The 23,142-nt window shown below is 39.6% G+C and overlaps 1 protein-coding gene across 1 annotated transcript in view; it reads right to left on the minus strand.

The window, feature by feature from the left end:
* The window catches only part of SLC6A15 (solute carrier family 6 member 15), a 587,241-nt gene that overhangs the window by 204,982 nt on the left and 359,117 nt on the right, over positions 1-23,142 (minus strand). The window contains exon 10 of the mRNA XM_044088435.1: positions 8,553-8,585. Within this exon, the coding sequence (XP_043944370.1) occupies positions 8,553-8,585 (33 nt within the window). The remainder of the gene's footprint in view (positions 1-8,552; positions 8,586-23,142) is intronic.

Genomic DNA, 23,142 nt, shown 5'->3' on the forward strand with positions numbered 1-23,142 from the left:
GTACAGAATAAGTCCAGCCTGCCTGTATTGTTGCCTCCCAGCTTCTATCATCAGCTGGGAAACAGAAGCATGCTGAAGAGCACAGACATTAAATTGGCAGAAGTATGAACCCACGTACTCACTAGCTCTTTTTTAGGCACTAACATTGTAATAAATAACAAATCTCTCTCAGCATTTGTTGGCCTGCTGATATGAAAGGATTTTTGCTGACACTTTTCACAGTGTATTTAATATGGGTAGAGTCTGATTTATTAATAGCCTTAATTATTTTTCCCTTTTATTATATAGCTGATTAATGCTGCATTCTACCAGTTTTTTTCTTCATTCCACAGTATATTTGGTATCAAGTGTGGCAGCTTAGTTTTGCTGTTTCTTAGAGCAGAGTATTTTTATTTTTATTTTGTTTGCTTATTTATTTTTCATTGATCAGATTAGTCCCGTTAGGCTGCTGATCACTTTTCAGAGGAAACACGAGGTGATAGTTATACTGACTATGGGAAATTTGGCCAAGGCACTGTGGAAATTCAGCTACTCTTTTTTGATAAGTGCCATGGGATCTTTACATTCCACTTCTGCTACCACCAACTCAGGCAAATGAGTCCTCAGTTTCACATCTCTTTTTCTTTGACTTAAGTAAAAGCTGTGGCTACATAGAGGCTGGAAATTTTGTATTTGAGATTTGAGACTTCATCATATAGTTTTAACAGGTTTGTCTTTTTATAGTCCTTGAATTTAGAGGTGCTCATTGTGGTCAGCACAGTGTGCATATGGAGAGTTTATATGCTAGCCTAGCTTGTCTGAGTGCAGAGGATGAATGTTACTTTGTGGGCCACCTTCTATGTTATAGCACAGAGGCTTATTAGTGCTATATGTTGTTATCTGAGTGAACAGATTTCTGGAACTAGTTGTCATAATGCAGCACACAGACTTCTTAATGCACACTGACATTGGTGTGATTGGACTGGGGCTATTTGCTGTGATGTGGTGCAGATGCTTGGTGCTGAATGTCATCACTGGTGTGAATGGACATCTGTGAGACTGGGTGCCATTATATGGGATAAAGGGTTGTCACACTACTACCCTGTAAGTGGATTTTTCTTACTGTTCTACAGAGACTTTTTACAAAACAGCACTGTAACCAAAATGGCATTCTGTGTGATGTGGACAGACTGATAAAGTATTGCAGCATCAGCTCATGGTCTATTCATTTTATGAGGGTGCAGTATGGTTTTAACAGTGCAGTTCAGTGCTCTGGCATGACCTATACCTTTTACTGGAGGGTGCGACATGGCTCCACTATGTACAATTTGTAAATTCATGGCTACACCGCTAATAAAATCTAAGGGTTTTTGAATAAAATGAAAATATTTTTAATTGACTCTGAGGCTGTGTGACTCTGGAGTGAGACTATAATAATGTATGGGGCTTGGCCAATTAAAAACATATAGAAATATGTCCTGTTTCATAAACTCTGTATTGTTCTGCAGTCTCAAGTATTTTGATTATTTTCAAATGCTATTGTTTTTTCAGCCTTAACTATAGTGCTATAAAACATTCCATTATGATGGTTTCAGAGCTGATGTTCCATAGTATACTCTACTTTATGAGTGTAAGGGTACTTTTCAGGCAGCTAATATGAATCTAGTTCCTGCAATTTGCTTTCTGTAATATGAAAGGGGTAAAGTGCTCCTTATATATATATATATATATATATATATATATATATATATATATATATATATATATGTGTGTGTGTGTGTGTGTTTACATGCCTATGGCAAACCTAGAGTTGCCACCTGACAGGAAATTCCCTGGTAGTCAGGAAATCAGGGTCTCTGTCAGGAAATCCGTAAATCAAGGTTATTTTAAGTCATTCTGAGAGTTAACATGTTTCTGAAGTATATTTCTCAAAATGTTTACTCTTTCCCTTACATTTCCCATTTGTGTTTGTTTGCTTGCTTGTTTGTTTTAACTGGCATCCTGGATTATGTGAAATGTGGCCATTAGCAGAAACTTATACTGATCATAAGAACCCTCTTTACAATGCATCTTAGAAGTTCACATAAAAGTCTTGAGTCTCCGATTTTATAAAACTGAAATAATCTGTCCTCCAGTTAAACTTTATGTTTTCTGTGGTACAATCACATATGCTTTGTTGTCTTCACTACAAATAATATGCAGATAAGAATAAAATGTGGATTAAGGAAAATTACTGAAACAGAGTAAAGGTACTATAAATTATTTTCATTTCTTTGTATGGTTTTAGTTGTCCATTATTATCTACTGTAGTAGTTTCAACAAACCTACTACTTGCCAGATCAATATTATAAATATATTTTAACATGTGTTGCATATTTATACATTTGTTCATCTGTTGCATTTAGCATATTTCTCTTTCTTAAAAACTGTTGCTAGCATTATTATTAACTTCAAAAGAGAAACAATGCATGCTTACTTACTAAAATGGGTAGGGCAATGGGTGGAGCAAAGGGTGGGCTTTTGTTAGGTTTTTGCCTCTTTCAAAGGTGGCAACCCTACCCTTACCTGTTTTTATTTCATTAATTTCATCCTTGATAGCTACCAGTGACTACCATTTTTGTAGGATTGTTTACAGTGATTAGCACAAAGAAATATTTACTTTTGCACAATTATAGCTGCTCAGTTCCTTTTAGAATGAATGCAATGATGCACAATACAACAAACTATATACCTTCACCGTTTAATTCCTTTTCACAGCACTGCAGCATTTTGTTTTGTTTTCATTAAAAATAATGGCATAACTAGAAAATCTGTAGTGGTCATTTGCTGTGGTTACCATCAATAAAAGTTAAGTGACCTAATTAATTATTTAACCTTCCATATACTGAAGATTCATTCCAATAACCAAATGTGTTCTACATCATACCAAAAGCTGTGATAAAACTCTCTTTATTAACAACAAAGGATGCTGTGCACGACATAAAATTATCTACTGTGTTTAGAAAGTATTTGTCCTAGTATTTTGTACTGACGCATGAAACATTTCACACTAGTCATACCTCTCTTAGCCACAATGTGCCACTAAAGTACACTTACACTAAATACCTCATTTCTGCTCTGTCGTAAAGGGGTGAAATGTGATTTGGTACATTAGTGCTTGAACCAAAGTGATAATCAGTATGTACATAACTGTCATAAACCACTGAAAAGTAACATTTTAATCATTTCAACATCGTGTCAAAGACTTCCATCTTCCAAAGCCATGTGTTTATGTTGATTGCATAGTTTCAATGGCCCACAGAAGCAAACACTTGAAGGGAGTATCATCCTTAGGTTAAGCAAGCCCTTTTTAATGAAATACAGTACTGCAAACCCTCCTCAGATATCAATGTCAGCATGTGCACTCATGTGCCTGTTATCCTCACCCAGAGACTGTATTACACAGGTATGAATGCTTCTCACTGTTTAGCATTAAGAATCCCTGCTGACAGGCCATTCTAAACAACTACTATACTTTCCATGAAGGAGTTCCATAAATTCCTTTGAGACCTCCAAGTCCCTGAGCATATTGTCTAGGCAAAAAGCTGCCACCGTAAACCTTACAATTGTCTAATTCAGGTTTATGAAGCCTACATACAGAGTTAGAATAACAGCCAGATATTTTTATTTATCACAATACTTCAGCAATAATATGTGGTTTATAATTTATAAAAGTAATTCCTTCTGAAGGATATCTCCCTAGAAAGTTGGCGTGGGGTTCATTAGGAAATTTGTAACAGTTATTCTGTTTTTAATAAGTGACAACAATGACACTGCAAAACTTATTAATCAATAAATGACAATGACAGCATAATGTGTTTTTAAGAGGGTATACCCATATATGCACAATACGACATAAAAATAGAAAAATTACAGTCTAGAAAGAATGATATAAAGAAGTTTGTTTATCCAATCAAATCTGTTACATCATGTGTATTAATTCATTCACACCATAATCAACTAACTCATTTTACTAACAGATCCAATATTAACCTGCTACAGACAACGGCTAACACAGGGATGTCCTAAGGATCACCTTTTTCTAGCCCTGTCATTTATCCTCTTCTTAATCTAGCCAATACCCCTTCATCTTTACTGCATAGTCTGGAATCTCAGTAAGGTGCTTCCATTTCTGCAGCCAGCCTGATAGCATTAGTTATTCTGAGGCACTATAATAATTGCATCATGCTTACTGAAAACTCTTTATTGCTACTTTAAAATAATTCGGTATGTGAGAGGTGTATGTATTTACTTAATGCGGAGGCTACCCTCTCACCACAGAACACATTCAGTAAGCACAAGACATATACTCATAGAGCACAAAGCACTTCCACTAAACCAGCTTATGCTGAGGTTGTTAAGGTAATACTGTCTAAGCTTCTCAGGCTTAATACTGAGAAACCTCAGACATTAGTAAATACAGCAACACACCCACCTTCATACTTCACACCCACACCTAAGATGCTTACTTCTAAGATTCACAGCAGTGCAGACGCCAAACCCTTTTGTTCCACTAAGACTACATCAAACCATGGTAATGTTTTAGTAATAGGAGACTCTTTTGTCAGGCATATGGACATCATGCTCACCAGGCTGGATAAGAACAGGATGACAGTTAAGCTGTCTTTCTGGAGTCAGGATCCAGGATGTAAAAAGGGCTCTTAGATCCCTCCATCCCAACATATATAATTATGACCCGATTGTGATCCACGTGGGGGTTGTCGTTCGTCCCTCTCTAATACAGATGACGAACAGGTGGGGTAGTTTGTTTAGATGCTTATTATATAGAAACACATCAGGATGGATAGCAGCATCATAAAATATAAACAAACTGATTAACAGACAGACCTTACAGTCATACATGCTTACATCTCAACAGCTTACTAAAAAATGGCAGTCAGGCTTGCACGTGCTCAGTATTTATACACTTGTGCAAGCCCTTACCTAACTTCTTAAAGATACATACACATACATTGATCTACATCTTCCCTCTTAAAAAGATTGCCCTTAGTTGAAAATAACATTGGCATTAGACATGCATTACTATAGACATTAGAAACAAACACAATGTTCATGTCTAAGTTGCCGTGTACTTATAACATAAAAATGTGAATTGGGTTTAGCAACAGGGACAGTCTTTGGTGAATAACTCGTATCAGGAACTTCAAGATTCATCACAGGAATGAGAATATTCTCTGGAATTTCCTCTGGAACTGGAACACTGGACAACTCACTCTGAGATAAAGAGTCTTTCTCACAGGCTATGTGCTGTGGTATAGGCTTGGACACCTCCATCAAATGTTTCTGATTCCACCTAAAGTCTACTCCTTGTGATTTCACAATGTACAATCTCAGCTCTGAGCAAATATTCTTCATAAGTCCAATCCGATCATAACATTTGAATGTTTGCATCCTTACCACTTCTCCTTCTCGTAATGGATTGAGCAGTTTGCTGGTCGTATCATAGTAGAACTTCTGGGTTAAACGCTTCTTCAATAGATTGGCTTTCATTGACCTGTTGTTCTTGACACATGGAACCAACAATTGACTGCTGATGGGTAACATGGTTTTAGTTTGTCTTGACAGAAGTCTCTGGGCAGGTGAACCAAGGTGTTTATCATGAGGAATATTTCTGAGATTCAAGCTATACAGGAAAACATCACTATTGTCTCTTTTTGACTTCTCTAGTAACTGTTTTGCACTTTAAACTGCATATTCTACCAAACCATTTGACAGCGGATACTCTGGGCTACTCATGACATGAGTAAAGTCCCACTCTTTGGCAAATATTTTGAACTGTTGGCTTGAAAACTGTGTGCCATTGTCAGAAATAACTTTGTGCAGACTACCATGGACTGCAAAATGATGTTTCATCTTAGTAATGGCAGTACTGTACACTAGATTAGGAAGCAGGTCAATCTTAAACCAATTTGAATAACCAAATAATGTTAACCATTCCATTCGAAAATGTTGGTGGCTATTGTTGACCAAAGTAGTTCAGGAATCTGGTTTAGCTGAAGTAGTTCTTTCTATTGGTGTGACTTAGTACTTTTACAAACAGAACAAGATAATAGCACTCTCAATATCTTGTGACATAGAAGGCCAAAATACTAGACCGCTCATCCTTCATTTGGTAGAGTCTGCTCCTGGGTGACGATGCAAGATAGTAATGTACTCTTATTGCAAGGGCTTTGGAACAACTCATTTCGGACCTTTCATAACCATACCATTATCAGACAAAATCTTATCTCTGTCTGGAAAATAAGGTTGCACTTCTTGAGGTAAACTAGATTGCTTTGAAGGCCGTCCTTGTTGAATAAAATGACTAAAATGACTGGACATGCCTCTTGACCACATAAAATAAGTCATAACTTCTCCCAGCAGAGTAACATGGGAGCACTACTGAGCCATCAGTTTGAATTTCTACACCGCCATAAGCAACAAGCTTCACCCACTTTGCCAAATCAAGCCTTTCACCATCACATACTCTAGCAAATGTTTCTGCTGACATAACATTGCACTTGGAACCTGTGTCAACTTTGAGCTCTATGGGATTTCCATTTATTCGAACAGTACAAAATACTTCATTCTTTGCCCATAAATCTACTGCATTGACTGTTTCACTAAGCACTGACACTCCATCAACACGAAAAGTATGTGACCCCACGTCACCAGCTTTCTTCTTGGTCAACTCATTTCTTGAAATGTTCCCTTTTAATAAAAGAATGTCTGCCTTTTGATTTACCAAACCTCTTAAAATGATTCCACTTATTGCATTTGTGGCATTGCTGAGCAAAAGCTAAACATTTTTCCTTTTTAGACTCATTATTTCCACCACAATTGGCAATGAAACTAGGTTGGGGTCCATGCTTTGAGTTTGCTGACTCAATGTTATGCTTCACTGAGAATGTGTGAACTCTGGAACTTACTGGAAAGCTCTGGGGTATACCAGTGAGTGTGACAGGGGTTACAGTTGCTACCATGTGCTTGGGCTTGTTTCTTTTATCTACATGCTGCATATTATCATGAGCTCTAGAAGTTACTGGAAACATGCATTTCTCATTTGTTAGCATATTTGTGTGCATTTCTGTGAGCTCGTATATCTGACAAATCTCAATGGCCTTATTCAAAGTTAAATTCACTATCACAAAGCAAAATCTTTGTAACAGCATCATCTTTAATACCACACACAAGTCTGTCTTTTATCAACTCATCCCTTAAATCACCAAATCTGCATGTTTTAGCCTTATTTTTTAAATCAGTTATATATGTTGCAAAAGTTTCACCAGGCTTTTGATCCCTTGTGCAAAATAAGTGCTTTTCCATTGTAATGTTTGTCTGGGGGTTACACATTTCTCTAAATTTACATTTTAAGCACTCAGGGTCCTTTGCTTGACTCAGCCGGTACAATATGATATTTTCCCCCCTGCAAAGATAGCAGGTGCATACAAAAATGAACGCTCACTTTCAAAGGGTTCTGACCCAGCTATATTAAGTAGAATAAATGCCTTTGTATGGTCATCTATATCAGAGAATGCAGCCTGTATGAAAATGTCCTACTCTTGCTTAAACACTCTCCAGTTCTCTACAATATTATTGTCAAACACTAGTGCACTGGGTTTTCAAAACCCATCTGCCATGTCAACAAGTTATGTACAAACATACTGAAAATATAGCCCCTGTAATTATGTATGACCAAGCTGTGCTGTGAGAGCTCATAATAATATTCAAATGCACAATAAACTTTGAAATACTGTCCTTTGTGAAATTTGCTCCGAAATGGCTGTATTTTGTGAAATAACTTTACTGCAATACTGCACAAAAGTGCAAACATTTCATACACTTCTGATAACTCGGATATCTTTAATTAATACAAAAAATATGTGCTTAGTGAAAATGTGGTTATTTCCTTTTATTTTATTCATTTTATGCAATTCAGACTTTATTTCAAACATTTTCTGTAGTAATTTGAATATTTTTTATCAATATTGGACATTTTGGCTTATTTAAATATTGTTTGGAGCGTTCTGTATGCTTTGTTTCATATTTTGTGAAAAAGAAATTATTTGAGCAAGTTTTAACATCTGAAATTCGTTTCAGACCTGTTTTGTGAATTATACATGTGGTAGGGATGATCCACTCCTGTATATTCCTCCACCTTTAAGTGAGTGCCTTCTTGGTCCAGAATCTGGATTTCTGGATCCCATTTTGACATCATGTCACTCTAACATAGATGACAAACAGGCGGAGTAATTCATTTAGATGCTTATTACATAGAAACACATCAGGATGGATAGCAGTATCACAAAATATAAACAAACTGATTAACAGACAGAATGTACAGACATACATGCTTACATCACAACAGCTTACTACAAAATCACAGTCAGGCTCACACATGCTCAGTGTTTATACACTTGTGCAAGCCCTTAGATAGTTTCTTAAAGATACATAGGCACACATTGATCTACAAGGGTGAACAATCTTAGACCCGCTACCCAGAGGGACCTGCAGAAGGATATGACTGAGCTTGCTATGCATGTGTCTGAGGCCTGAAATACACTGGTCTTGAATGGTATTTTGCCATTACCCAGAATGATGCCAAGATTAAAAAACAAGATAATTGGTTTTAATAACTGGATATGTAGTTAGTGTCATTCTAAGGGGATACAGTATGTGTCAACTTTAGATGAGATGGCTGACAAGTGTTCCTGCTTTGCCAGAGATGGCCTGCATCACTCTTACCAAGGCTTTCACATTCTAGCTAAAGCCTTTGCTGTCTCCATTGTGATTTTTTAGTCATTGTCCATCTGGTGGACATTCCAACCTAGTAATGTCTGATTTGGAACACATTAATGTGTCTCTACTCAGTGCCAGGAGTCTTAACAAAAAATGTCTGAACATGAGGTTCTCCTGCAACTTGAACAAATTCATATATGCACAGTTACAGAAACATGATTTCGAAGCAATGAAAACATGCCCTCTATTCCTGGGTATAATACCTATCACAGCTTAGGACCCACTGGCAATTGTAGGGGAGGATCTGTATTTGTAAATGATATCATCACCACATGACAGATTCCTTGGGACATCACCTGTGAACTCTTTGAAGTCCAAATCACCCTAAACAAAACTAATTACCACTTCATAGCTAGCTATAGAATACCTTCTATGTCCTCTCTGAGCACGATAGCTATCTTAATGCATTAGGTGAAATTCCCATTAAACACAAGACCTTTATACTAGTGGATTTCAACTATCAATCAGTAAACTGGCTAACCTACACTGTCATTGGTCAGCATGCCAAGAGATTCCTTGACATTATAAATGTTAACTTTCTTTTACAAATAGTTAGTCGTCATATGAGGGGCCTCAATATCCTGGATCTAGTCCTCAAAAATATGGCCACTTCTTGCACAGCTCCCTGTGTATCATCATGCTTTGTTAAATAAGACCATAATTTAGTGACATTTTCCTTTAAAACTGGTAGGACTTATGTGTTAGGGACTTCTCAAAAGCAAACCTTCTTCAGTTACTGGATGACTTAAATAAATTCTGCTGTAATCCTCCTCTGAAGGATCCTATTGGTAAACCTACTTAGAAACTACCTATGCCTATGCCACTGATTTCTACACCCACTTAAATAGTTGTATTAATGAGGAAGTCCCTACCTGCAACAAATATAATGAGAAGTTTAAACATAAACCCCTGTGGTGGAATACCTATACAAATAAATTATATGACAAGGGAAAGAAACTGCTTATTATACCATGATCCCCCCAAAATGTGCACGCTGATTGGCCAGCGTGCCCGTTGTAAATCGAGTTATACTAATGGAAAAAGGTCCGGTCGCCCGGACTTTTTTCCATTAGTATAACTCGATTTTTTAAAACATTGTCTCGCTATGTTAAATGGGTTTAACATAGCGAGACAGCTTTAAAATAAGCAACGGAGATCTCCGTTGCTTATTTTAAAGCTGTCTCGCTATGTTAAAACCATTTATCATAGCGAACAGTGTTTAAAAAAAAAGCAACGGAGAAAGCAAGATCTGCGTTGCTTTTTTTAGTGTCTCGCTATGTTAAATGAGTTTAACATAGCGAGACAGTTTTAAAATAAGCAACGGACATCTCCGTTGCTTATTTTAAAACTGTCTTGCTATGTTAAACTCATTTAACATAGCGAGACACTAAAAAAAAAAGCAACGGAGATCTTGCTTTCTCCGTTTTTGCTCACAACTCTGATGTACTGCAGGCGCGCAGTACATCAGAACTGCCGGATGCCAGACATCTGCGGAAGGGCAGCAAACAGGCATTATACTATGCCATTATTTAAGAAAAGTAATAGTTTCTTTTCTTAAATAATGTCATGGTATAATAGCAATAACCCACTTCTGGGTGTGGGTAATGCTAAATTTACCCACGGTTGGCTTTGTTTGGCCACGCCAACCGTGGGTAAATTTAGCATTACCCACACCCAGGCGTGGGTTATTGCTATAATGCTTATAAGAGGTCTCATTCTACCTTCTTTAAGTGCACACTTAAGCAAACTAACGAAGAGCTTAAGGGAATCATTAGGGAGCTCACAGCTGAGTATGAACTTAAAATAGCCAAAAAAACTGAAAATAACTACAAATCTTTTTTTAACTATGTCAGGAAGTTAAGAACTAACACCCAACAGTGTTTGCAGCTAGTCCACAATAATACTACACTCTGTGACCCAAAGGAAATCGCTAATGTCCTAGCTAGCAAATTCAGTGCAAATTTTATTTTCCCCATAGTTATAGCTATTCCACAGATACCACAATACCAGCCATCCCCTTTAACTACTATGGTACAAGCTCACTCAACCCTTTCAAAAACTAAGAATATTAACTCCATGGGCCTTGACAACATACCAGGTTGCCTGATTATCAGTGCCAAATGTGGCCTTTCTGAACCCCTACTTTACATCTTTAATCTGAGCCTCTCTACTGGTTATATTTCTGAAGTACATACAGCATATCTAGACCTGCCCAAGGCCTTTGACAGACTTGTAAATCTGAATATAAATCCTTATATTGTGCAGTGGATAGCTGTTTGTCTGACAGAACCCATGTGGTTAGAGTAGCAGGTACCACTTCTGAAAGCAAAAAAGTTACCAGTGGTGTACCACGGGGCTCAGTTTTGGACCCTCTTCTATCCGGCATATATTTCTCAGACCTTCAGGCCAGAAGTATGGCCTATGGTTAACTAAGTTTGCGGATGACTGTAAACTGGATGTTGTTATTCAGTCTTCAACTGACTCACAGAAGTTGCTCCAGACATAGCTTAGACTATGTTAAAAATTCATGCAAGGGCAATGGTCTCAAATTAAATGTAAGAAATGTAACATAGGTCATTCTGGTAAACAAAACAGTTTCATTTACTGTGTAGGAGATGCATCCCTCCAAAAAGACACTGCTGTAAGGGATCTATGTAGTCTTGTTGATAATTCCTTATCATTTGGCCATTATGACTCCATAGTAGTTCCAAAAGCCTTTTATCTGCCCTATCAAATATACAAAGGCATCTCCACTAGGTCAAAGAAGTCTTAACTCCCCTTTACTTATATCTTATCAGACACATTATTGAACTGAATGCACCTGTTGGCATGTATTTATCTAAACATATCACAGAACTTGACAGACCTCATGGATTCATAACTAAAAAACATCAGAAACTTCAAACATTTCAGTTATCAGGAGAGACTGGCAGCCATTTCTCTGTACTCAATCTCTTACAGACTCCTCTGTGGAGATTTATATCTAGCCTTTTATGCCATGAAAGATCTAGCCCTATTTGATTTCCTATTCCTTTGCAGAGCTAACTGTATGTACATCAAACACTCAGTTAAAGGAACTAAACCATCAGCAGCAGATAAATAAGACACATTGGCATGATAGATTCATATCCCAACATAACCATCACCTTGGGAACAAACTTCCACTACATGTCAAGCAGATTAGCACCCTTGCCATCTTCAAGGTAAATGTAGATAATGGGATGGACAGCCTCAGACTCTCTCCTGATTTATCTTGTCTTGTCCTTCTCCATGCTAGAGATACATTTTGAATAGGGATTTTGGCTAGGCTTGATATGGTCTGCAGACTAATTGCCTAGTACTTACCAATGGACCTATAAAATGTCAAGGCAGTGCAACAGACTCATACTGCTGAGACAGATGAGCTGCCACGATGTGTGGATAGCAATGAATAATAAAATAAATAACGGTCCGTGTGCAAACTCACAGCAAGATATCCCTCCCTACACAGCTGCCTACAGCTGCTACCCCCAAATTCCACAGCTGTACAGGAGTAACATAATGAGATTCTGAAGCATACAATGCAGGTCAGTCTCATTATGAAGACTGTTCATCATTTTACAGATATGGATGCATCACCAACAACAATGCTGGCCATCACAATATGCGGAGGGGGTACGGGGACCAGACACAGCATGCAGGGAAGGTATTGTTCTTCAGTGAGAAGCCATATGGATGCACTGATGAATTTATGTATGCTGCATGCAATCATAATATTCCTAAAAATAGCATGTTTGTTGGACAGACTGGTCCTGCAAGAAACAGCTGTGAACCTAGTACATGTTTGCGGCTACCCATAACTATGTCTTGATGTTCAATACAAACTGTTTTGCTGTGGACAACTGTAAACCTCTGCACAGAGAAAGTTAAGTGTTTTGTCACCTAAGTAAAGTATTCCTTGTATTGATCAGGTGATTCTATGATTGATATATCTGTGTGTGTATATATATATATCTATCTATCTATCTATCTATCTATCTATCTATCTAGGTGTGTGTGTGTGTGTGTGTGTGTGTGTGTGTGTGTGTGTGTGTGTGTGTGTGTGTGTGTGTGTATATATGAGTGCTTGTATGTGTGTTTGTATCAGTTGTAGAAACAAATATATATATATATATATATATATATATATACACAGAGGTTATATGATTATACTGTTGTCTGAATGTGCACAGGGAATGTATTTTCCAAAGCACACAAATTGCCAAGAGCTGCCTGTATTATTTTTCCTTAACATTGTGTCAAGGCCCATGTTATCATATATTAGCCATGAAAAAAGTTTCAGTTCTCTTATTTATACAGGCCATGTTAAAGTATACTGTACTGCAGAGAAGCCAACAAACCACTAAGACAACACATAAAATGTATGCAAGCCTTTTCTTGGAATTGCACCCATTATCTTTCGCATTACAAGCTTTTGGGATCACCTTGTTCAGAGTGTAAACTGTTTTGGAATCCAGTCGGGCATTTATTTCATTACTCCCTTCCATACTAATAAGTAATCATTTTAACTTTGTGATACTAGCAATAAATCATCTGTTCCATTATAACATTTTAGGCTTTGTTATAAAACTGTGCAGCACTATATCCTCAAGCAAAGATTGCTTCTGCAGGATGACACCATTACACGTTTGGCGCTAAGTGTAATGTCACATTTTACTGTTACTTATAAATTTTTCCACAGATCAATGAGAATCCTAAGACATCGTCTCTTTACACAGGTATGTAGTACTGTTTGGCAGCTTGCATTTTACTCATGATCAGGGATTAACAACTGGCAATATAAGACACAGTCTCCACGAAATATCCAGAGGTTTACACATTATTAATGTTTCCCTTATTCAGATTTCAGCAGTGTATTTAGATCGTGGGTGAAAACTAGTGGGAACAACAGATACCAGACAGCTACAATGTCATAATTATCACAGAGAGAGAATTTTACCATCCCCAAACTCAAGGTAATATAGCTTCCACCTGTGCATAAACAATAATTGATGTATCAGTTACATCCACTGTTTTCAAGCACTGTTTTAGCACTGATGGTACACTGTACCCAAATATTTTACTACAGTGAAACAAGCAAAGAAATGATTTTCTAATGCAAGTTATTTTAACTCGGTAATCTGATTATTTCATATCTTTATTGGTTCATCATTTATTGGCTATGTCCATGCCAAAAATAACCCTCTCACTTTCTTCCCCTACTGTGCCACTCCCAATTCACCCTCCTCTATCCACTCAGCTGGTCAATATGTAGGTACTCTGCATGTTTTAATATCACTGTTAAATCAATGCCTAACATTGTTTACTGCATTGCCTTCTACCTATGCATGTAACTGTAACTATATGTCTGTATTTACATATATTTGCCTTCTAGCTATCTATGTAACTGTAACTATATGTCTGTATTTACATATATTTGCTTTCTAGCTATCTATGTAACTGTAACTATATGTCTGTATTTATAAATATTTGCCTTCTAGCTATGTATGTAACTGTAACTATATGTCTGTATTTATATATATTTGCCTTCTAGCTATGTATGTAACTGTAACTATATGTCTGTATTTATATATATTTGCCTTCTAGCTATGTATGTAACTGTAACTATATGTCTGTATTTATATATATTTGCCTTCTAGCTGCCTATGTAGCTGTAACTATATGTCTGTATTTATATATATTTGCCTTCTAGCTATCTATGTAACTGTAACTATATGTCTGTATTTATATATATTTGCCTTCTAGCTATCTATGTAACTGTAACTATATGTCTGTATTTATATATATTTGCCTTCTAGCTATCTATGTAACTGTAACTATATGTCTGTATTTATATATATTTGCCTTCTAGCTATCTATGTAACTGTAACTATATGTCTGTATTTATATATATTTGCCTTCTAGCTATCTATGTAACTGTAACTATATGTCTGTATTTATATATATTTGCCCTTTAGCTATCTATGTAACTGTAACTATATGTCTGTATTTATATATATTTGCCTTCTAGCTATCTATGTAACTGTAACTATATGTCTGTATTTATATATATTTGCCTTCTAGCTATCTATGTAACTGTAACTATATGTCTGTATTTATATATATTTGCCTTCTAGCTATCTATGTAACTGTAACTATATGTCTGTATTTATACATATTTGCCTTCTAGCTATCTATGTAACTGTAACTATATGTCTGTATTTATATATATTTGCCTTCTAGCTATCTATGTAACTGTAACTATATGTCTGTATTTATATATATTTGCCTTCTAGCTATGTAAGTAACTATAACTATATGTCTGTATTTATATATATTTGCCTTCTAGCTATCTATGTAACTGTAACTATATGTCTGTATTTATATATATTTGCCTTCTAGCTATGTATGTAACTGTAACTATATGTCTGTATTTATATATATTTGCCCTCTAGCTATGTATGTAACTGTAACTATATGTCTGTATTTATATATATTTGCCTTCTAGCTATGTATGTAGAAGAGTGGGTTTTGGCCCATAAATTGTAGTTTATGGGTCGTTTAGGCAGTTTTCCATCTCTTTCATCTTGCTGGCTTAAAAGCCTGCTTTTGCGCTTGTTCCCATCCTTTCCTGTAACTAGTCTAGTCTAGGTACAGATTTGCTGTATCCAGGACTCTTTGTAAACCTCTGAACTCCCCAAGCCTTTCTGTGTTGGAGGGAAGCCTTCTAGCTTATCAGTGGGAGTGGTAAGCATTAGGTAGCCTATCTACCACAAGAGGAGTGGTTTCTGGCCCAGAAATTGTAGCTACTGACCATTTGGGCAGTTTTTCCCCATCTCTTTCAACTTTCTGGTTTAAAAACCGCACTTGTGCTGTTTCCCACCCTTCCTGTTACTAGCCTAGTCCAGATACAGAGTTGCTGTATCCAGGACTGTTGGTAAGCTTCTGAGCCCCTCAAGCCTTTCTGTGTTGGAGGGAAGCCTTCTAGCTTATCAGTGGGAGTGGTAAGTACTAGGTAGCCTATCTACCACAAGAGGAGGGTTCTGGCCCAGAAATTGTAGTTTATTGGCCATTTGGGCAGTTTTTTCCATCTCTCTCAACTTTCTGTTTTTAAAGCCCGTGTTTGCGCTTGTTCCCCACCTTGCTGTATCCAGGACTGTTTGTAAGCTTCTGAGCCCCCCAAGCCTTTGTGTTGGAGTGCAGCCTTCTAGCTTATCAGTGGGAGTGGTAAGTACTAGGTGGCCTGTCTACCACGAGAGGAGTGGTTCTTGGCCTAGGAATTGTAGTTTATTGATCATTCGGGAAGTTGTCTATCTCTTTCAACTTTCTGGTTTAAAAGACCACATCTGCGCTTGTTTCCCATCTTTCCTGTAACTAACCTACTGGAAAGCACTAGAAAGCCTTAAACTGATACAAGCCTTTTAGCTTAAAAGAGAGACTTTGGAGTGATTGAGTATCAGTTTTCTGTATTTTCTTGCTGTACTTAACTGTCTTCCGCCTAAACGCTGATTTTTACAGCGCTTATTGTGATTTAAGAGCTTGTTTTTTTTTACATATTGTACTTGTTTGACTGCCTGCACTTTTAAAAAGTTGTTTTTTGTTTAAATAAATAGTTTAACTGTTGTAGGCTACACACTAAAGTGTGATAGCCTTTTCTGATCGCTTGTAGTTGTTTAAAGCTGTTTTAAGTGTACTTTTTACTGTTTTTGCCTTATCTTTTCAAAAAAAAAAAACATTTCTTGTTTTCTGCCTTTCTAAGCTAGTGTAGTCCAGTTTTCAGGCTAGTGCTGAATTCAGAGCTGTGTTACAAGTTTCTGAGTTGCCCATACCTTACTTGGATAAAGGGAAGTTTCTCTGTTCACCTCTGAGAGAGGGGAACTTTGAGCAGCCATCTGTCCCTTGAGGAGTGGTTCCAGCCCAGAAGTTAGTAGTTTAAAAAACGCTTTTGCACGGTTTTGTGTGCCAGGCAGCACTGGTTAGCTAGGGTTAAATTATTCCTGGCTCCACTAAGTCTCCTCTTCAGTTTTTCACTTGAAACTAGTCTAACTCTCAACCTAAGCACTCAAAAAGCATCCTACAGTCCAACACTTGCTCAGACCTAATAGCAAGCACTAATATACCCCGACACTTGACTGCCCAGCAGGGCAAGGCTCTTTATCCACCCCTCACCAACCAAGCGACTAAGCAGCTCACCCTACTATTCAGGCATGACCAAAGGGCAACTTCAGGTGTACTCTCCAGTCCAGATGGTGAATCTGGGTATCCAGAGGCAATATTACAACTGCCTCATGTACACAGACAGTCCTCTCCTTCTACCACAAAAAACTAACATATGTGAGAGATGTAATTATACAGCCAAATTGGAGGCTAAGGTCTCTCCACCCAAGACTGGAACAGACAGTCATGAGGAGAAGGTTAACATTTGCACCACACCTCCAGCCTCACATAGACCTACTAAAGAAGCACTGGCAAAAAATACACATAAATACATGAAATCATACTCAGAGGCTCTAAATAAAAACCTGCAAAAGCATCAGAGAGCTCCAAAGCAGACACACACAAAACCTGCACCTCCCGTCACAAACCAGACAACACATAAAACATAAAATCAATATGCCGCACAATCACAGACCTTAAGGCGAAATAACATACCTAACACACTAGTAATAGGCGACTCAATAGTCAGGCACACTGACGCCCCACTCACTAGGCTGGACAAGGAGAAGGTTACTGTTAGCTGCCTATCGGGAGCCAGAATCCGCCACATAACACAAGCACTCAGGTCACTCTAGAACAAGTACAAATATGACTCTGTCATTGTTCATGTTGGTGTGAATGACCTGAAATGTACCTCCCTGGACTACATGAAAAGAGACATGGAAGAGCTCTCTGATCATGTAGCCCAGGCAGGTATGACCCTGACCCTGAGTAGCATCCTGCCCTCACCAAGAATGATACCTCAGTATAAAGAAAAAATGATCAGTTTCAACAATTGGCCAAGTTTCTAGTGTCATTCAAAGGGGATCCAATGTCTGTCAGCCTGGGATGATATGCTTGACAAGCCGCGTTGCTTCGCAAGAGATGGCTTGCACCTGTCACCCCTTGGCTTTCGAATATTGGCCAAGGCTCTTGCTGCCCCCATAGTGCCTTTTTTAGGCAAGGCTCAAAATTCAAACCCACCACCGTAAACAGCACAAGTAAAAAAATGAGGGTTATGTTACTCAATGCCAGGAGTTTAACTCTCAAAATGCATGTGCTCGAAACACTCCTAAGCATGGAGAACACTGACATCTGTGCAGTAACTGAAACCTGCTTCAAGGCTCCAGAGAGCACTCCAGCACTACTGGGCTACAACTCATACCACACATTTCGGCCACAGAACACGGACCAAAACACAAAAGGAGAGGGTGTATCCATATTCATCAAGGATACTCACACCTCCAGGTTAGTGGTGCAGCATGATACCTCTGAGATCATCCATGTGCAACTAACATCGGGCAAATCTGCAATGCAAATTGTGGCCTGTTACAGATCACCCTCCATGACCCAGGACCACCAATCCGCCTTTCTGGAGACACTGGAAAACATGAAGGTCCTACCAAACACCCTGATATTGGGCGATTTCAATTACCCTACCCCTAACTGGTAAAACTACTTGAGTACAAACTCCCAGGCTCAGCGCTTCCTGGAATTTATCCACTCAAATGCCCTGGATCAGCTGGTAAACTCCCCTACCACAGTCCACAACATATTGGACCTGGTCATCACCAACATGGGCGACAGGTGTTCCGTACCAGAGGTCAACCCATCACTGGTTAAATCAGACCATAAACTAATCACCCTGGATGTCCACACCCCACCACCACCCCCAACCAAGGAAACCACAGTGAAAAACTTTTCTAAAGCAAACGTCACCTTACTTAAGGCAGAGGTGGTAAGTATCACAGCTCCCACACTAAAGGATAACAGTGCCCAAGATGCAGGAACCTTACAAATGCACTCTATGAGCACCTACAAGGACGCATGGATCGTGCCATCCCTAGCAAGACCAAGACTCACTCCTCAAAGAGAAGGAAACCAGTCTGGTGGACCCCTGCCATAAACAGGTTATACAACAGAAGGAGGAAACTAGTTCAGAAAAAAAGCAAATCCCAAGAAGGAAAGACATCCCTGATCAGTATCAGTAAGAAACTAAGGTCCCTCATAAAATCATCCAAGGCTAACTTCGAAAGAAAAATAGCCAAGGATTCGAAAGATAACCACAAAGCCTTCTTTAGCTATGTCATTAAGTGGCAACTCACAGATACATTCTGAGCTAGTGCAAAATAGCACAAAATATACTGAACCTACTGATATTGCCAACATCCTGGCAGATAGATTCAGTGCAAACTTCACCTCCCCTCTCACCTTCAAAAGGGCCCACAACAATACCGGAAAAGTGTAGTGTCCCAGAAATCACAGAAGCACAGGTGAAAACAGCCCTTTCAAAAGCCAAAAACACAGCATCAATGGGGTCAGATGGTGTCCCAGGCTGTGTCTTGCATGAACTACAGAACAAACTAACCCCCCACCTAAACACGCTGTTAAACCTTCGCCTCTCCACAGGCTACTTGCCCAAAGAATGGCGCACAGCAACAGTTATTCTGCTCCACAAAGGAGGGGCCACAACTGACCCGGGTAACTATCGCCCCATAAGCCTGACTAGCCTGGTCTGCAAGGCTATGGAGCGCATCATCATGGAACTCATTAACAAAGACATTGGGAACCTCCAAACACTAGACCTGACCCAGTTCGGCTTTGTTAAGGGCAGGTCATGCCTACTAAACCTGGTTGACTTCTTCGAGACAGTCACCAAGGCCATAGACGAGGGAAAGGTGGTTCAAACAGCCTACCATGATCTCACCAAGGCTTTCGACACTATTCCTCACTTGGGTATTATAGAAAAACTCACCAGACTGAGCATAAACCCCTACGTCACAAGATGAGTTGACAACTGGCTTACAGACAGAACTCACACGGTAAGAATAGCGGGCTCCAGGTCCGACTCTAAACCAGTCACAAGTGGTGTCCTGCAAGGCTCGGTTCTGGGACCCCTACTGTTCGGCATATATTTCTCAGAAGTACAGGCAGACACAGGAGGACTATTGCTAACCAAGTTCGCTGATGACTGCAAACTGGGAGCCATAACGGACTCTCCTGCTGACACGGACATCCTTTAAAAAGGCCTTACACAGACAGACACCTGGTGTCAAAGTCATGGCCTCAAGCTAAATGCCAAAAATTGCATAGTCATCCCGTTTGGGAAAAACAAAACACCCACGAATTACCACATAGGCAGCAGCCCCCTTAATACAGAAGAGGTAATAAGAGATCTGGGGACCCAGGTAGATAGTAATCTCTCCTTTGACAGTCATATTGCCAAAGTAGTTAGGAAATCCTTCTATATGCCCATCTAATTACTAAGGGGTTCGCATCTAGAAATAAAGAGGTTATAGTGCCCCTCTACTCGTCACTCATCAGACCCATCATAGCGTACAATGCCCCATTTGGGATGTACCTCAAAAGACACTTCCAACAGCTGGAAAGACCAGAAAAGCACCTCACCAAGAGATTACTGGCTTCAAACATATGTCCTATGCAGCCCGACTGAAAAAACTCCAGCTGTACTCAGTGGCATATCGCTTACTCAGAGGTGATCTCTGCCTGGCTTACAAAGCCATGTCCATCTCAGAATTGATGGGCATGCTCCACCTAACCGAACCTAACTGAACCACAAAAGGAGGGGGAGTATCAATATTCGTCAAAGATACCCACACCTCCAGGTTGGTGGCACAGCATGAAGCATCAGAGACTATCCATGTGCAACTAACAGTGGGTAAAACTGCCTTCCAGTTTTTAGCCTGCTACAGACCACCCTCCCAAACCCAGGAACCCCACTCGGCCTTCCTGGGAACACTGGAAAATATGAAGGTCTCTCCAAACACCATTATATTGGGCGACTTCAACTACCCACACATAGATTGGGAGAATTACTCTAGCTCCAACACCCTAGCCCAAAGGTTCCTAGAATTTATAAACTCAAATGCTATGGAACAACTTGTTACCACCCCCACAAGAGGGGAAAACATACTGGACCTGATCATCACCAACATGGGGACTCTATGCTCCAGACCAGAAGTGTATCCCTCATTGGTAAGATCAGACCATAAACTAATCTCACTGGATATTCACATCCCGACTCCACCCCCTGCCCTGAAAACCACAGTGAAAAACTTCTCTAATGCAAATTTCACACTCCTCAAAACCGAGGTGGAATCCTTCAAAGCCCTGGCTCAGAAAAATACGCCAAGACCGCAGAATCCTTTATAAACGATTCTATGAACACCTTCAGGAATGCATGGAACATGCAATCCCAAATAAAACCAAGTCCCAATCCTCCAAAGGCAGATGTCCTGTCTGGTGGACCCAGCCATAAACAAACTATACAATAGAAGGAGGAAGCTACTACATGATAGAGCAAAATCCCAAAAAGGGAAGGCATCTCTGATCAGTATTAGCAAAAAACTACGGGCACTCATAAAATCGTCTAAGGCCAGCTTCGAGAGAAAAAATGCACAGGACACTAAGGATAATCACAAGGCTTTCTTTAGTTATGTTAGGAACCTGGGTGGGAATTCCCAGATATGCTCAGGATTAGTCCAAAATGACAAAAAATACACTGAACCCACAGACATTGCCAACATCCTAGCTGACAGGTTCAGTGCAAACTCCCCCCCCCCGCCCAACCAAAAGGGCAAATATCTATCCCAGCAGAGTGCTGCCCCCCTGACATCTCAGATGCTCTGGTAAGAGCTGCCCTCTCAAAGCAAAACAGCATCAATGGGACCAGATGGTGTCCCGGCTACAGCCGCCCTACATGAACTCCAAGAAGAGCTAAACCCAAACATAAAACTACTGTTCAGTCTCAGCCTTACTACAGGATATGTACCCAAAGAGTGGCGTACAGAAACAGTGGTCCCTCTCCACAAAGGTGGTGCCTCAACGGATCCTGGAAACTATCGCCCCATAAGCCTGACTAGCTTGGTGTGCAAAGCTATGGAAAGGATCATCATGGACCTCATAAATAAAGATATCGGGGACCTACAGACACTGGATCCTACCCAGTTTGGCTTTGTTAAGGGCAGATCCTGCCTCTTAAACCTGCTTGATTTCTTTGAAAGAGTCACTAAGGCCATTGACGAGGGGAAGGTGGTCCACACAGCCTACCTGGACCTCGCAAAAGCCTTCGATACAATACCCCACTCTGACATTATAGATAAGCTCACCAGCTTAAACATAAACCCCTATGTCACTAGATGGGTTGCAAACTGGCTCAAGGACAGAACCCACATGATTAGAATTGCTGGAGCCATGTGAAACTCCAAACCAGTTACAAGTGGCATCCCACAAGGCTCAGTCCTGGGACCTCTCTTGTTCGGTATATATTTCTCGGAGGTACAGGCCAACATGGAAGGACTGTGGCTGACCAAGTTTGCAGATGACTGCAAACTGGGCGCCATAATCGACACTCCAGCCAACACAAGCATCCTCCAAAAGGGCCTCATAGAATCAGACAACTGGTGCCAGAGCCATGGCCTCAAGCTAAACGCCAAAAAGTGTATAGTCATCCCCTTTGGCAAAAACAAAGTGCCCACAAATTACCACATAGGTGGTAATCCATTAAGTACAGAAGAAGTAATTAGGGACCTGGGGACCCAAGTTGATAGTAATCTCTCATTTGACAACCACATGGCCAAAGTGGTTAGAAAAACATTCTATATGGCCCACCTAATCATGAAGGGATTCACATCTAGATCAGGGGAGGTCATCGTGCCTCTTTACTCATCCCTCATCAGGCCCATAATTGAGTACAATGCCCCATTTGGGATGTACCTTACCAGACACCTGCAGCAACTGGAAAGACCCTAATATTACCTCACCAAGAGGATCAAAGGGCTCAAACAGATGCCATATGCTGCCCAGTTAAAGAAACTCCAGCTCTACTCAGTGGCATACCGCCTGCTCAGAAGCGATCTGTGCCTGACGTATAAAGCCATGTCCAACCCGGAATTAATGGACATGCTGCACCTCAGAAAATCCAAATCCCATCGAGCTACGCACTCGAGAGACTTGAACCTCAGCACTGAAATAAATAGGACATGCTGGAGGGACAGATTCATAACCCAGAGGCTCCCTTCTCTCTGGAATAAAATCCCAGTCCAGGTTAGGCAGAGTCCTCATTGTCCTTATTATATTGTTTACTGTTTT

The sequence above is a fragment of the Protopterus annectens genome, chromosome 11.part0, assembly GCF_019279795.1.
Source record: "Protopterus annectens isolate FY-2018-M chromosome 11.part0, PAN1.0, whole genome shotgun sequence".
Lineage (NCBI taxonomy): Eukaryota > Metazoa > Chordata > Ceratodontiformes > Protopteridae > Protopterus > Protopterus annectens.